Source organism: Diorhabda sublineata, chromosome 9 (genome assembly GCF_026230105.1).
Source record: "Diorhabda sublineata isolate icDioSubl1.1 chromosome 9, icDioSubl1.1, whole genome shotgun sequence".
In the NCBI taxonomy this organism is placed as follows: Eukaryota; Metazoa; Arthropoda; class Insecta; order Coleoptera; family Chrysomelidae; genus Diorhabda; species Diorhabda sublineata.
Window position 1 is genome coordinate 21,180,737 of NC_079482.1, and position 18,488 is coordinate 21,199,224.

The 18,488-nt window shown below is 33.1% G+C and overlaps 1 protein-coding gene across 1 annotated transcript in view; it reads left to right on the plus strand.

The window, feature by feature from the left end:
- LOC130448552 (uncharacterized) overlaps positions 1–14,671 on the plus strand; it is a 57,933-nt gene extending 43,262 nt beyond the window's left edge. The window contains exons 15-17 of the mRNA XM_056785966.1: positions 10,086–10,371; positions 10,974–11,732; positions 13,643–14,671. Of these exons, the coding sequence (XP_056641944.1) occupies positions 10,086–10,371; positions 10,974–11,732; positions 13,643–14,086 (1,489 nt within the window). The 3' untranslated portion in view covers positions 14,087–14,671. The remainder of the gene's footprint in view (positions 1–10,085; positions 10,372–10,973; positions 11,733–13,642) is intronic.
- The last annotated feature ends 3,817 nt before the right edge of the window (positions 14,672–18,488 follow it).

The window sequence follows — 18,488 nt, forward strand, 5'->3', positions numbered from 1 at the left end:
AATATATATTCCTCGATCGCTACTCTTCTAGAACACGTACTTACATTTCTTGTTAGAGAAAAGAGAGCTTGCAAAAACATCTCATCGAATGCAACAGTCTACGATTGTCTTTTCCAGACCATCGATTTGCTGCAGATATTTTCTACGGTTTTGAAGGATTCTTCTAATTTATCAGAATTGAATGGATTTATCAAATACAAAACCAAATAATTTATTGGCTGATATGTAAGCTTCATTCTGGTGCTATGAATAAGTATACTTCAGTTTAAATTAATCAATCAATGTTTCAGTTAATTCGAACATCATTTAAGTTAACAACAAAAAAGGTACTCTTGGCAAAACTCGATACATGTTGAAAAATCAGGATTGATGGCTTTCCTTCCATGTAACTTTTCACAAAAGTTCATTTTGTCTCGATGTTTTCTTAGGTCTCTATAGCAAACTTTGGTGTAGCACCGAAACGACGTTATCAAAAATTTATCAATTAAAAATTTACAGAACAAATTAATTTGGAAAATCTTCAACGACTAGTGTCCTCGATTGAGGACATCACGATTTAAAGGAACTTCGCAAAAATTTGAATAGACTTTTGACAAAATTTTTGTCATGTATATAAACATACATTTATTATCGTTACTAAAACCAAAAGAAAAAACACTTACATCATAAAATAAATGTCCATCAGTCTAAAATCTAACAGCTGACACACTCTACGATTTAGCAATAAGAAAGAATTCACAGTATGCACACGGAATAACTGACTCATCTCTATTCTATGGTGGGAAGGGTGAATGATTATATTACTGCCAAGTGGTCGAAAAAATTCTTAGAATACTGTCCTGAAAGAGGACGTTGGACACTGATGGGTTAAAGAGCGGCAGCAGCATATTTTACATTACAGACAAGTTCAAGAGTTCTTGCCAAATGATATATGGGTTAAAATGGATTTGCGTGAAACATTATAATGAAGGACTATCAATTCAAATTTCTTAAAATGTATAGTATAAAGTTCAGCTCCCATAATGCATACTACCAGTGTGATGAGATTCCACAAGTCTAAAAGGTATCACAGCAACTTGAGGTAACAAATTCTTAGATTACCACTTTCTATCTGGAAATTTGAATGGTCATGTGTACCTAGTTTTTCCAAATAATAAGCTCCGATTCATTGTCCTCCGTGGTTATGCGATTTTAACTAACCTAAAAAAAGTAAATTCATATAAAAAACTGGAAATCAGAATTCAACGTCACTTCTCATAACTAATTCCCAACCGTTTAGAAGGTTAATGGATTTTTAAGAAAAAAGGATAGACTCGAATCTTCGTCAAAACGGAGTATATTTTGAACACTTATTCCAATTGAATTTTATTTTGTGTTTTCTATTTCAATTTTCTTTTTGTGATTTATTGTTATCAATATTTTATACCAGCACCAAGTTATATTCAATGTTCCTTAGTACGAACTGTGTAAATAGAACCCTCCATGAGAATCAAATGTAAAAAAACATTCATGGGATGCATAATTTTCCAAAATATATTTGCATAAAATTCAGTTACAATGTAGTTTATAGCAAAAAAATGTGCAAACTCCAATTATTTCTTAGAGACGTGGACCTTTTTTGAATCATACTGTATATACATGTAGTAGAAAATATCCACTTCAAAATATCTGTTGAAGTAAATGATAATCAATATGTAATCACTTGTTTTTCTTCATATTGAATCCGAATGGAATGAAAAAATTTATTATTTACTTACTAACGAAATAAAAAATAACTCGATAATCGATATGCAAATAGGTTTCTACTAACTTATACGTATACCTACTTAAGTTGACCTAAATAGAAGTTGAGGCCTAGAAGAATTACCATTTTTTTTTCAAGAACTGACCTTTGGATCAATATTCACCATCTATAATCTTAACCAAACTGTAGTCAGTTATTTATAGAATAGACCTATCAGTAAATTCAATCTTTCTTGTGTAGGCGGGAATGAGTAACATTTCTCGAAATAAATATTTCATCATTTTTGTGTTATATGTAAATACTATTCTGACTTGAATGGTGATTATTTGTTAATGGAACTAAGAACTAATATGTCAAAGAAAACATCGAACTAGTAAGAGCTGATACAGATACATTACTTTAGACAAATCATGAGCCTGTTCATTTTATATGGAATATATCACCTTTCATCATGTATGAGACATTAAAATAACCCAAGCTGCAGACTGGTTCATGGTTTGGAATCAGCGGTAACTAGTTTTGGTTTGTTAACAACCATCTGTGAGTATACAGAGCTGTCTATTTCACAATTATATTGTTATTTGACCGTCGGTTAAAATTGCTTGTAAAATGTACACTTCTGTTCATTGAAATAGCATACAACTCTTGAAACAGATTTTAACAATTTCTTAGCTGTGTAAATTTACTCGACATTTGTTGCTAGATTCAAGATTATCTCTTCTTTTCTGGTCCACTCTTTGCAATAGTTGTCCGTTGTTACTCCCTATCCTGGAATCTTTGCCAACAGTAAAATATCCGATGATTATCCTGGATAGATCTTCTCAGGAATATTTATTATTTTTTCCGTTTTATATTCATTGATTGATACTCGACCAAATTGCTCTGAATATTATGCAATGACTTCTATTTGACGATAAATCACGATTCCTTTATCAATATATACCAAGCAGGCCCATCTGTTTTTGGATTTCCTTCCACTTCATGGAATCAAAGTACCAAGCGAAGGTTTACTTGTTACGTGTTTGTGTTTGATTTTTCTCTATATTTATATATTTATTTTTTCACAACACAATGCCATCCGGGGACCAGAAAGTTCGTGATAAGAAATAAGTTAGCATGAACAATTATTGGATGAAAGAAAAATTTGCTTTGTGAGAACACATGTTCATGTGCAACTTTCCAATGGAGATGATGGAAAACGGAGAAACCTATAAATACCTAGGGTTTCAGCAGGCTAAGTTACTGGACCACAAGCAGGCAAAAGCTAGAATCCAGAATCAATACACGAAAAGAGTGAAGTCACTTCTGAAGTCCGAATTAAATGCAGGCGCCTGTTTTAACGTATTCTACAGAGCTAAAGTGTATTCAGAGGTGGACACGAACAATGATGACGAAGAACAACAACTACCACCCGTAGTCATCCACTATTAGAATAACATTACCTAGAAAAGAGGGTAGGAAAGGCTTGATCCACCTTCTTAACCTGCTCTCTCAGCAGGTAATGAGACTACGTGAATTCTTTCGTGGGAAATTAGAAACCTCAACCTCGCATCACCAGACTCTAACTTGAATACAGTATTGGATACCGAGAAGCTGGAACAGTGGTCACGAAAGGCACTACATGGTAAACATCATCTCGACCAGCCGCATGTTGACAAGGAGTCTTGTTTGCTTCTTTAAATAATATATTAGATGAATATAAGTTGGGTTTATTGTACATAATTTTCAATAATTTTTTTTGAAAACAACAAGTTGTCTTAGATTTGTATAGTATGCCCAAGATGCCATATTGGATTTTAGATTTCAGTTACTATCTGGTTTGTTTTCATTTTTAATACATGGAATGTTTTGTTTATCTACTGAAAAGGGAATAGAATAAGTTTCATCGAATTTAATTGTTAATGCCATATGGTTAGAAAAATATTTAACGTTATCCATGTCTTTTTCAACTTTTGACTTTAGATCTGCCCATGTTTTATCATGGTACAAGACGACGGTATCGTCAGCAAAACTCAAGATTTTATTTCTATAGTTAATAAGTTATTTATATATATTATGAAAAACAAAGGTCCTAAAATAGTTCCTTGCGGAACTCCTGTTTTAACTTGCATTTTTTCACTTATTTGGTTATTTATCCGACCCATTTACTATATTTCAAAATTAAAAAAGGTCAAAATTATTTACAATTCTCTATTTTTGACTATGTAGGATGGTCAACAAATTTTGTACTAAAGACGTTTCATTTCATATTTGGAATTTGAAAGAAAAAGCGGCTGAAATCGAGAAATAAACGTAAACAAAGAATACTGAACGTTCTGTTTACGCTACGACTGCACCAATACCCACAATCACGCTGTCTGGCGCGCGTTTCGATAACTAAGTTATCATCTTCAGAAACCGAAGGTTTACAATATGCGTTATATAGTGTAATTGTAATTATTGATTTAATGGTACCAGTAAAATTGTGTTCAGGATGGATTTCACTAGCAGTTCCAGAAAAACTTATTAAATAAAAACAGCAAAATTTTTACTACATTTGTTAGGAGGGAAGTATTGTTGATTTCAAATTCTTCTGCATTTTTTTTTGAATAAAATACTGCTTAAAATACCCCACACATTTATTGTGTAGGTTGATGTTTAATATTAATATCTAGTGCATTGAACTTAAAACTTATTTATATGGAAAAAATAATAAGAAATTTCTAATTCATATATGATTATGTTTTTGACTATTTTTAATGACACGCAAAATCATGAAAATATAATTTTTTTCAACGTGTAAAATCAAGATAACCAACCATGCTTTTATTAGTATGGTAATATTTATTATTCATGAGTTTATACAAAAATAATAATGTAAATGTACCTCATTATTCATATTATGGGTTAAAACGTAACACCACTAAATCCTACAATTGCCATATTTAATTAGTTTAGTTAGTAAATTCAGTAGAAGTAACTTTCGTCAATTATTCTCATATTTACCATCATACAACCGCCACGATATTTTTAATTCGTATATCAGAACATATATTATTTCTGTAAGAAAGTAAAAAACTCGTATCAAACTTTTGTTTTGCCTCTATGATTGTATATTCAAGGTATACTCAGGGAAATTAAAAATGATAAACCCAGAATGAATAAGTAATAACCCGACTTCTATTTTTGGATACTACGACAACCTCACACAAAGATTGAGATGGTAACATTTCTAAGAATACTGGATAAAAGTAAAATACAAATAACTGAAAGTCTCTCGGGTTTTTCTCTGTTTCGGCTTTTATTCACATTGTTTATCTCTATATATATAATTCTTCTGTACGAGTGTTAACAGTGAACTCTTCCTAAACGGCTGGACCGATTTGAATGAATTCGAGGATGATTCAGATTCACACATAAGCTCGGCAGATGGTACTGCAGTCGGTATCTAGGTTATCCGATTTGAATGAATAACCTAATCGCTTGGTGAGGCGACCGAACAACGACTAAACATTGCCAATACTTTTTTCAAATTCCACATGCGACATTTATACACTTGGTGTTCATCTGGTGATCGCGACGGACATATTGTAAGAAATCAAATAGATTTCATTCTCACTAGACACGAATATAAAAAATTCATTAAAGCAGTTAAAATCTATCCTGGAGCAGACATCAAAAGCAACCACAATCCAGTTGTGATGGACATTAAAATACGCCGCTTTGTCGAATACAAACCGGTCTCACGAAAAAACGCATTGACATAAGGAAACTCCAGAGTCCTGTAGAAAGAACGAAAATCAGCCAAATACTTGAAAACAGTTTAAAGGAATTAGATAACTCTAAAAACACTCAGCCAAACAAAGGCACCGAGTCTTCATGAAGGATACGTTAATTATGACCCAATAGTCTGACAGTGGATTTGCAAATACCACCAAAAAACAGGAGTGGATGACTGATTAAATTATAACATCAATGAATGAAGGAAGAGAACAGAAACAAAAAATACAGTTAAATATGCCGAAATTAACAGGCTTATTCCTGTGAAATGCAGGGAAGCCAAAGAAACACAGCTGGCGGATAAATGCACGAAAATAGAAACCCTTCAGAAGTAAAACGATCTTTTTAACTTTCACAAGAATATCAAGGAGCTTATAGGTTGGCAGCAAAGGGATCACTATGGAGTATTAAAAGGTTCCAACAACGAAATACTCATAGGAGTGGATGAGAAACTGAAACGGTGGAAAGAATACACGGAAAATAGTTTTAATGACATGAGACCAGACTTACCTCCAGATCCAGATGACACCTATTAATAGGCCCTGAAGAGCTGTTGGTACTGACAATGTGTACGCGGAAACCTTCAAACTCGCAGATGCGGAGGACGGAGCTGGTCTAAATCTTATTACCATAATATTCAACCGAATATACAGAGTCTTTGCCTTTATATGAATACGTCCAAGACCAAACTATTGGTATTCTCAAAAATACGAAGAAACGCCACCCTAAGACTCTATTGAGAGTTCATCGAACATTTCTAAGATCCAGGGGCACGCTCGTCAACCAGCAATGCGACCCAAAACTCGAAATCAGATCAAGATTTGAGCAAGCGAGGAAAACTCTCAACAACATGAGGACACTTCTGGCAAACCACATCCTCAGCCTGGAACTCCGGACCAGAATGCTTCGCTGTTACATTTTTTCTGTCCTTCTATACAGATGCGAAATTTGGACAATGGATGCGGCCACAGAGAAGAAAATTGATACGTTCGAAATATATGCCTACAGGTGAGTGCTGCGAATATCTTGAACGAAACATAAGACAAACATAGAGGTCCTACAGCAAATGGGTAACTTCTCACGACAATCAAGGAGAGAAAGTTACCTGGGACATATAATGAGTGGCAAGCGATATGAGATTCTCCGAAGAGAAGATTGGAGGAAAACGGTCGGTCGGTGGATAGGCCGTAGACAAAATTCATGGCTGAAAGACTTGGATCGCCAACCTACGTAGGGGACGTCGTCGTAAGAAGAAGAATCGCTTGGTATATCGTGCAGGACAAAGTCTGTCGGGTTCGCTAGGTTATTATATATTTACACCGTAACATAGGACTTTAGAAATATTATTTAAATTTAAATACATAATTAGATCAAACCTTTGTCTACAATTGACCAGCACATGTCCGAGTATCCTCTAACAATGGGGCACAATCGGGCAATGGAGGATTTTTCTAAAAGATTTCTCAAGCTTATATCTCTACAATTATTTTACATATAAAGAAACTATCTACCATCGCAAAAGAATTACTTTATGAGAAAGAAAATTGTGTTTAGTTTTATCTTAAAAAATATCCATTTGGTCCAAGAGTTTTCGGCCTATGAAATATCAAATTTTCTGTGTAATAGTTTCATTATCAATCCATCATTGTGTTTCTATTAACAAGCTTCGATATTCTAGAAGCTCCTCATTTCCTTGAAGTAGATACGTCGTATTAATAATATAAAGGTCACGGCTAGTCTATTGATTAGTTAATTGACTTTTAAGTAAACGAATTGCTTAGGTTGTTTGAACGGAGCTGTTAAACAAAAATAATTATTCATCCTTTGTAACAGGTATAGGAACAAAGCATGATATTTGCTGAGATTTTGTTTCAACACGAATGTTTACTTTACTTACTACTTTACTTAGAGAAAATATTTCATAGAGGAAATTTATATGCAAAAACCGTTGTTGAAGAAATTATTTCAAATATTTTGAAGGTAGGAAATAACAGAAAATATTGAGCAACTTATATAATAATCTACTTAATGAGGGGTACTACGTTTGAATTTTTCCAATGCGCTATTTGTTTTGGGACTTCAATGCGTGTATATTTACTAAATAATTGACAGCAATTGATTCCCAAATAACGCTTCGTCATCGGGGTTGAAAAGTTTTCAGCACGCCAATACTTTGGAGGAGTGTAGTTATCCTTTGGAATTGTTACTAATGATTACTTTAAGAGAGTTTTCGGAAACTTATGTCCTCCGAGCAAATATTTCTCAAAACTGATCGATATTTTTATCAATTGTATCAATTACAGTAATGAGAGATGGTTTATATTTATGTTTTTATACTTCCAATGAAAAATTATAACATAAACAGGATCAAATAAAATAGATAGAGTACCTATTTGTAGTTTAATTATGATTTTTATGAAAAATTTACTTTAATGAAATTTTTCTGTGTATTCAGTATATTATGTATTAGTGTTTTACTATTTTTATTTAATATTTTGAATGCATCGCTTTGTATTTATAATTTTTTGGAGTAGAAATGATAATTCGAAAAGGACTGATATGAATTTTTGCGGCTTTCAATCACTGATTACGGTTTATAAACATCAAATTCAAATTGTAAGTATATACTAATATTAATTAATATATATTAGTAACTATCCCAGTTTTCATCAAATCACATTCATTTCTAATTTGTAATCCTTAAAATGTTCATTCATGCTCTAGTTGTTTTATCAGATTTTATTTTACTAGATATTTGATATTAATATATTACTAGCTTTTACCCGCGGCTTCGCTCGCATCGAATCCATTAAATAAGTATCAGAAATCATTATAATAGAAAAGAACGAACTCTGTAGCTATATTAGAACCTGAGATATAGATCTTTGAATGTAGAAAAATTGCCAAAAACCTACAAAAATCCATAACTCCACGTTGAATGTCCGCGCCTAGCTCCTCTCCAACTCAACCGATTTAAGTGTTCAAAAACTCAAAAGAAAGAGGGTATTTCAGCGAGTGTTCTTAAACCAAAACGAACTCTGTAGCTATATTAGAACCTGAGATATAGATCTTTGAATGTAGAAAAATTGCCAAAAACCTATAAAAATCCATAACTCCACGTTGAATGTCCGCGCCTAGCTCCTCTCCAACTCAACCGATTTAAGTGTTCAAAAACTCAAAAGAAAGAGGGTATTTCAGCGAGTGTTCTTAAACCAAAACGAAGTCTCTATCTTGAATAGAACGTGAGATATTGAGGATAGAACGTGTGTATGTGAAAAACTCCAATAAGTAATGTACAGGGGGAAATCGCATTTGCGTATAACTTGATGGTAAAAATTAGATGAAATCAAATGGCTGATGGCTGATCTGTGCATCAATACCTTTCATTGAAAAATAATTTAAGCAAATCATCAATTTTTTTATATATAAGATTAATATATGAGATTAATCATTTCGGAACTAAGTGAATTTTGAAGAGTTATTTTATTGAAGATTGTTGGTTTTGGAAAAAGGAGAAACCGTTTCAAGAAGCCTCCGATTGGCTTAATGAAACCTACCCTGACTGAATTTCTCATATTTTATCTGCAATGACCCGGAATTTAAGGAAATTCAATTAAACTGACAGTTAATGTTATTCTGAGTGTAAAAAAAGAACCCTAAAATCAATATCTAACTAGCAATAAATAAGTAAAATTTTAAACGAGTACGGCCCATAGTAACTTTGTTCCATTCAATGATTTTCTATCATGATTTCGATTTGTTTGGCGTACAAGACGTTTTACTAAAATGAATGCTTTTGATAAAGTCAAAATTAGTACCAGTACGCCCCCTAACATGACAAAGTTGACCGCAAGTACACTGGATAATTTACTTGTTACAAAATGATAGGGGAAGTATATTGTTTCATACAAGAATGCAAAAAGCACTCCTTTTTCTGAAAATGTGTTAGTCGTGGAGTTTGCTGGGTTGAATAAGAAATACACATTGTCCTCACTATTCGATGCTTAAAAGTTTACGTGACTAAAATGCCAGTCCGAAAGACATCCATCAAAATCCATGACTTTCACTTAGAAGACACTAAACAATTTCTAAAAGAAGCACCAAATTTCTTCAATTTAAAGTAAGTCATAAAAAGTGAAATTTCAGAATATTCCATAAGGGTTTTATACAGGTTGAGTTCATTGGTCTAGTGGTGAATACACCAACAAAAGGTCAAATCAATTGGTATGTGTCTGAAACACAGCTGTGAGAAAATTAGAAGGATTGAAATCAACCATAATTAATCATATTCTGTGTTTTTTTGCTGGTAGTTGCACATAAAGAATGATATTCTATTCGCCAGGAATGGCTTTATATTTTGCTTACTAAGTATCATTCAAAACCAAAAATAAATTGTTCAAATTGATTGTTTAATGATAATTCGATATAATAATAGATTGCATGAAGTCGGGAGGATTCAAGTCCCGGAAAGATATTTATGTTACAGAAATAGATGAGATTTTCTTACACATGAACAATAAAATTTGACTCATTTTCATAAAAAATTTCATAACCTAAATTAATGAACGATATATTATTACAGGTCTGCTTTAGGCAGTGTCCCAGATACACCAATTATTGCTCGCTCATCTCCAAGAGAATCCCCCGAAAAACAAAACACTATACAAGTTGTACAACCTCCTCCTTTATCATCTGGCTCTGAATCTTCAGGATATGATACTCCTCCTCCCGAATCGAACAAAGCTTTTGTTAAGTTGGATAGCGTTGACAAAACATCTGAATCTGGAAGAGAAGATGATGAAAATGATACTAACAATACTATTCAAGAATCTAAAGATGATGTCGATTCCACACAAGAAATATCAACGGTAAGATAGATAGTTAATTCTATGATATGATGTTCAGGTTAGAAACATTTTTCATGTCGCTTTGTTTTTAATTATTGTTATTTTCTAACCATGCTGTTTTTGGAAGTGCATAATCCGAATAAAGAGAATTACGATAATTGCGTTGGAACCATTTTTCGTAGGCAACAGATCGTGTACCCCAAAAATCATATCGGCACAAAATTATATCGAAAAATTGGTGATAGAAGACTCAAAACCTGCTCCATATTCTCCATTATAACCAATGTTCAGCTACTTCAAATTCAAAATCCGTTCTCCTTCTTTTAAAAATATTTTTAGATATGAATCAATGAAATAAACCTATTTGTTGTTAATTTATTAATAGAAAATAGAGGTCTTATACTCCACACTCTTATTTATTTAACCAGAAATTTTTCTGGAAGACCTCTACATTTCCTCGCTTTCTAGGCATGATATTCATTTGTCAATTCTTATTAGACAACGGTTAATTGAATAGAATGGAGTTTTCAACTTTAAATACTTGAAAAACTGATAAACATGTATATATTTTTCGGATTTCCATGTTGCTACGTAAATAATAAATATTGCACCATATTTTCTAGATTAATGTGTCTCCCAGCCGCACAGAAACAACTCAAGTGATTGAAGAATCAATACAACGAAATGCGGATTCTTCACCTTCAGCAACAGAAATTTTCGTAAAAGAAGATCCAGTAGTTCGCCGGTTTAGTATCTCTCACTCCAACGAACCTTCATTCATAGAAAAAACATCGCCGATTGCAGGGAAAAAAGTTAAAAGTAAATCAGTAATTGACTTACCGAGTTTCCTTCCAGAGATATCACCCAGTAGGAAAAACATTAACTCAGCTCCATTGCTCAAGGAAGATATTATCTCCAATGGCAATATAGTGATATCTACTTATGAAGAGATACATACCGTAATTCCAATAAGTACTATTCAAGGTGACGCGAACCAGAATACCGAGTCCCCTCCAAAAGAAATAACAATCACCAGAAAACTTAGTAGAAGATTATCAAGAACTCAAAGTAGGAGATCTATAAAATCGACTCCAAGAAATGATTCTCCCAACTCCTCAAGATCCCGCGGTAACAAATCTAAAGACACCACCCTGCAACTTTCATTGAATCAATTGAATAATCCTGAATGGGAAGTGATGATTCAAGGACTCAAAAGTTTAACACATATTGCCAAATATTATCCAGAAGTAATTGAGGGGCAGATGCATACCGTGTGCGTCAATTTGGCAAAGCATATAAAGAATCTAAGATCACAAGTTGCAAGAGCTGCTTGTCATACAGCTGCTGAATTATTTGGATCATGTAAAAGGAATTTGGATATGGTAAGTGAATTATTTTAGATAAGTTTTTGCTGGAAAGCCACTTTTCATACTTGAAAATTGAAACAAACGTTTTATTTTATCAAAGACAAACGACATATGCGACCAAGTTGTCGCAGTTTTATTAAATTTTCAATGAACTATCATAGAGCAACATAGAGCAACCATAATGAGGTATTAATTTAATTTAAACAGTTTTCTCGGTGCCAGTAGAAAGTGGAGGATGCTCCATCATGCTTAAAATGTATCCTTTCGCGTTGGCAAGCAAATTCATCAAAATTTATTTATTTTGAGTATCTTATAGGGCAGGACACCGGAAACACGAAATGTATAATACAGAAAATAATTTTGTGTGATACAATTCGAAACATTCTACGCAGAACGTAACATCACATTTAGAGCAAAATGTCAAAGTCTTTTACTGGCATCCTGTACATTGGCACCTTCTCTGATTGTTTCTGCGTTGAATTCACTGATTTTTTTCGTCGTACTTAACGTCGGGAACTACCCCTGCAGCATGCGTTTTCCGTTTCGTACTATTGCAATTGAGTTTCAAATACGGCACAGCAATTGCTCTTCTGAAGTCCAATCAACTCATGTACTTCAACCAAAGTTTTTTCCCACTAACTAATCTTGATGATCAACTCCTCTCATATGCAGATTTGGTTGAGGAACATTTATATTTTCTTTTTTGGCACTGCTCCAATGACTAGCTCTTCCCAATGGCTCAAATTTTTTAAACGTATTAACAGGTTTCGATTAGTTAAGTTATCAAAGTATACCACGTGATCCTGGGGTACTAAGACACATTCTAAGAGATTGATGACAATTTTGGATCCTAAGTTTAGTCCAACGATGTCATTTGTTATACTCTTTCCAGTAAATACTGAAAATTTATAGCAAAACCAAACCAAATCTAATCGGTTTACTAAATGGAGAGATTTGTGGAAAAAATTTCCCACTGTTGAAAAGCTTTGATGATCTTTTGAATTAGAAGATGCACTTGGAAATATTTATCTACAGAGCGTACCTGATCGTTGTTGGCAAAATGTAACACTGATTTCATTTTCGTGTAGGTATTTCTTATATTGTTTTTTGTACAATTGGTAAGCCTAGATCTTCATCAATAAATCAATATAATTTCTCAGAGGGCGAAGAATGGTACTCCGATAATAACAATATGCCAATAAAACTTTTGAGATCGTCAATTTCCATATAAAAATTGATGTCGTCCTCTACAATTTTTGCATAGCAAATGGATTCGGAGCGAACATGTAGATAAAATCGTCGACCAAAAATTTTTTGAATAGAGTTTCTGACTAAAAATTGAATAAATACGAATCCATGAATAGATTGAAACAATTTAAATAATCAAATGAGCTGCGTAAAAACTATAACTAATTAAAATTTATAGACAATTTCACGAATCACTATGTAAATTAATAAAGAAGAGGAATTGGCACTTTTTAATAGCCTTCCTGAGCGACTCTCCATAACTTTCTGTCCTATTTCCTCTATTGTACTATTATTGATATTCCTTGCAAGTGAAAAGCTTTTTTGTAGGTTTATTCAACTCCATTCTTTCCCTTATAATATTTTTAATGTTGATTTAACTGTTTCTTTCTCATTATTATTAATTTTCCCATCATTTCACTTGAATGCTCGTTCCTTATTCTGCCTCGTTATATTTTTCTACTATTATCCTTGAACAATATAATTACCACCTAATTTTTGATTCATGCTTTCTCTGTATTACCCCAAACTCATATGAAAGTTTTTAATGAATCACACTTACAATATTTCCTTTCCGTAGTTTTTCTTTAATTTTGGAATATTGGAAAAATATTCGACAGATACAAATAAATCAACTTACTTAAGTGAATCTATAGTTGATTAATTCTTGTTTATTTAAGGAGCTGGAGGAAATAGCGGGGCCCTTACTTCATAGAACAGCTGACACCAATAAATTCCTTAGAGCCGATGCGAATGCAGCACTCGACGTGATGTGCAAGAATCTTCCAATTAATCGTACAATAACGGTTATAATATCGAGGGGCTGTAACCACCAAAATAGCATTGTACGTGCAGCAGCAATAAGACTGATGACCGACCTAGTCAAGAGGCATGGAGCGGATAAGATTTTTCAAATGAATAAAGAAATCAGGGATAAAATTATTGTAGCAGGTGCTAACTCCTTAACAGATGGAAGTTTAGAGGCAAGAAGTCACGGAAAAGAAATGTTTTCTCATTTAATAGGCCACTCACAATTCCAGAAAAGCTTATTAGAGGCAGTACCTCAGAATACATTAAGGCATATAGCGAAGACACTTAATTCTATCAAAGCGAGTGGAACATAACTGTTATTATGAAGGAAATAATGACCATTTTTCCACATGAAATGTACAGGGTTGATCACTTATTTTGATATAACAAGTGAGCTAATAAAAATGACGATTTGCGATTTGTAGTTTCAAAAAGATTTTGTGAATCGGTTACATTTGTTTTTAGACATGATAAAAAATAACTTATGAGAGTTTTAATATAAATTCAACATCCTTGTATAAAATGTCTCACTATTCATATGCTCAATACCTTCCATATAAAGCCGCGTCCCCACTGCACAAACATTGTTTGTCAAACATTTGTCGAAAATTTGGACAAACTTTTTTGTTTGACAAACAATATTCGCGGTGTTTTTGATGTGGACGCTATTCCAACAAACATTTCATGTATGGAAGGAAAAGGGGCCGCTATTTTTGTTTGTCTAGAATGTTCCCGTCCTAGTTTATCTCTCGCTGATAATCGTTTGCGTATCTCAGAGGCAAAGCTATGTTGAACGATCTGTACGTTGGAACAGACTATAAATGCAGATGCAGCTAAACGTCTCAGCGGTATTGCACATTTTACAAATTCGATAGCTGCATGTCAACGCTGGACAAAAAGTCATAGTATTAGGGCTGCTTTGATCTCCCATGTTCTTGATGTTTGTGGATTAAGACAATTGCAAGACGTTACCGCAGACTTATAACCTAATCGGATTAAAATTTTTGAGAAACAACTCGCTGATTTTATAAATATTTTTGAAAAAAATAATCCAGATTTAAACAAAGATGATCTTGACAAGATGAACGCAGCCACTACTACCAGCCAGATAGCTCGTATGAGGTCCGGTAGAGTGAGAGAGATAATAAAGTGGCATTGGAAAACTCTCACAAAAATCTGTAATTGTTGTGAACTTCTTTATATGAAATGAATAGGATGCAACAAACCTAGCACGTGGGTGTCTCTCTGACATGAATCGATCAAGGTGCAGTTTTCTTGACTATGAAATAACGTACAATGAAGAAGGGAACGGGAACCCAAATTGAAATTACTGGAACGAGTAGGTAGAACAGATTTAAATAAAAAGGAGCTTATTCTCCAATATATAAAAAACTGAATTTATATATTTTTTTAAATATAACTAACAGGAATCTGTTCTATTCTAATCGTTCTGTTTCCCAAATAAATAGAGAATGCGAATTTACACAGAAAATATTATACAAAACTTAAATAAGGAAATTAATCAAGATAACTGGCAGTGGTAATAAATATTTTTATCTACACACCATCTATAATTAGATAGTGTCTATCTTATCATAAATATATGGATAACAAATTTTTGACTCTAACCTTAAGCAGAAAATTTTCGTTTCAAAATATTTGATTTGCTTTTGATACTCGATCGTAATGTCCCAAGCAGTTGTTCTAGTGGCAAACATAATATCTTTAATCCATCACTACAAATCTGGCAGTGTAATTGTGTGTTGAAGCAAACATCTGAAACGGTTAGGCACTCTAAGAAGAATTGAAACTGAAACTTTAAGACTGTTAATACTTAGTGAGACACAAACAGTTTTGTGTATATAGGTATTGAAGAAACAAAAACACAGAAAGATTGAATAAAATAAAATTGAATCCGTCAGAAAAAAGAATACATTAATCTGACATCATTTGAATTAAATAAGACAATGAAATAAACCAAGCAATATCATCATTATGCAATCAGAATCATCTTCTAGTGAATATCTCGATTTGGGAATACAGGTTACCGATCCTACGAGGGATGCTACTTGAAATAGACACAAAAAAACAAATATTTGTAATTTGATGTGGCTTTATTCTTCTTCAACATATTCTCCATTAAGATCACAACACTTTTGCATGCGTTTGACCCAATTATCGAAGCTTTTTTACTATTCCGATTGAGGTACCTCCAAAGCAATTTGAACGCATCAACTGCTTCTTCAGTTGTAGAAAAACGTTGACCTCACAATTTATTTTTAATCTGCATTGGGTGTTGAACGAGAACTGTACAGTGGATGATTTATCAAATCGATCTTTTGACTGTTCGAATACGTTTTTAGTTTGAACTGATGTGTGAGAGCTGGTGGTGAAGAATGATTCTCTGCGATTGATTTCCCTGATTTTTTCGAAAACTTCTGGCAAACAAATGCTGGTGTACCATTTAGAATTGACCTTTCCACATTGCTCGTATGGAATAGTGGCGACATTCAGAAAAAAATAGGCGACCATTGGCTTCGAAGTTTTTCATGCGCGAACAACGTTTGTTGGATTTGGCTCATCTTGAAAGGCCCACACAGGGGATTGTTCTTCAGTTTTGGGCTCATTAGCATAGAAAAACAGTCATTTTGGAAGATTTCACGAAATTCGTTCTGTTGCGGAGAGCGACCACGATTGAATTCGATAAACTAGCGAAACACGATGGCTGGGTATGGTGCTTCATCACCAAAAGTCGAAGCGAGTTGATCGGCTCTGTGCTGTTGGTTTAATCCACGTTGAAATCATAGAACATAATGGCAAATACTTCAAGTATTTGTAAAAGACTCAAACAGCACTCGTATGACAACACGTTCTGAGTACGTTCACAAATAATAATGTCGAACTTTACGATGACATCAATGGCATATCTCAAAACTTGAATAGCAACCATGGTAGCAACCCTCGTACAGTTATGACAGAGGAACAGAATAACAATGTTGGAATACACTGTACTCACAAAAAAAGCTCTGTGAGTCAACTAGAATTCATTTCTGAAATAAGATATAATAAATATCTTATGATGTATATCAAATATGAATTGAATATTTAGCTGCAAAAATCGTGATAATTTGACATGACGTAATCAAAAAAATATGGAGTTGAAAATAGCTACAATCCTTATAAAAAATTATGTAACTACTTCATAATATATTGTATATAAATATTTATTATTTTTAGACATAGTAAATTGTTAGTAGGGGAATAGGTCGAGGAAATCGTTATTTCTTTTTAGTTTTTTAGGTACCTACTGTTAAATTTATTAAAGTTATTTGTTGTATCATTGTAGGAGTACTTATTTTTTTTATATAAAATAATCGTTGTGTTCATCTAGTTAAAATATAAATTTTCACAAATTTTATGTATGAATTTGATTGTCTCAATAAATTTTGTAAATACAGATTTTTGCATTGAATTCTACTATAGAAAACTCTAAATAGACCAAAGGGTAATTATTTTATAGTACCTAGAAGAGCGCAAATTGATATTTTCGTATTTATTCCAGCGCGTCGGCTTGAAATAAAGAATACATTGCATTTCGTAGAGCAATTCGACCATGTACAAAGAATCATGCATTCAGTGCAGTAAGTCGATTTAAATAATCTAATATAATGTTATGATTTCTTCGTATATAAAATATTTCTAACGGTGGGGTGAATTTATACACACCGTTTCTTACTTAGTTAATTTATTTGAACACTTTTCTGTTTTTACTATTTCGATCTAATCACTTTAACTTTCAATTATTTACTAAACTATACACTTACCTAATTTTTATCATATCAATTTATTTAGATACATCGTTTGTCTATCCCGATGTGGTCGGCATGACAACAAATTATATACTTACCCCTCGCTCATTAACAAGTATTCTTACAAAAAAAATTTCTCGTATAGTTTGATTATAAAAAGTAAACAAATAAATAGAGAAATAGGTTCTTTAAAAATAATTTATTGTATTTCATACTTTGTTAAATTTTCTATGGCCATATTGGTATTAATGGCCGTATTTACCAATTAGCAATGAGTCTAACTCTTGAAATAATATCCGATAAAAATATTATGAATTCAAATTAAATCACATATTAACAATAATAAAAAACCAACCTCACTTAACCGTCGTAGAATCTTTCCAAATTTAGAAAATATTCCACTGTTTCGTTAGATATATTGCCCTCTCCAGTCTCTCGCGAAACACCTCCTAGACTATTCCATCCCAAATTATCGGAGCGAGTTTTGGCGAGTACAAGAGATGAGAGTGCTAGTCATTCACACTCTCAATTTTTTCAGTTGCTACGTCTACCACAAATAGGTAGTGATTCAAGTAAGTAAGCTTAGCAATATAATAATGTCTTGCGTTCATATCACCTAACTAAAACAGAAAGTCAAGACGGAGAAGGTGCCCAACAGAACCTATATTCAATACTTTACGTATCTGATCCAATGCATTAATCACTCAATTTTTATCCTTTTGATAAAGATTTTATGGATTCCAAATCACTGATTCCATCGCAACCGCCATGATAACAAAATGCGTCGTTTCTGTATAGCAGTCAACATAAAATTGAGCATGCCGGAGAGAGTTAGTTGTAGATTACCATGTCACGTCTTGTCATGTTCTTTAACTGGAGGTTTCGAATCCGACATTGAGCAAAACAA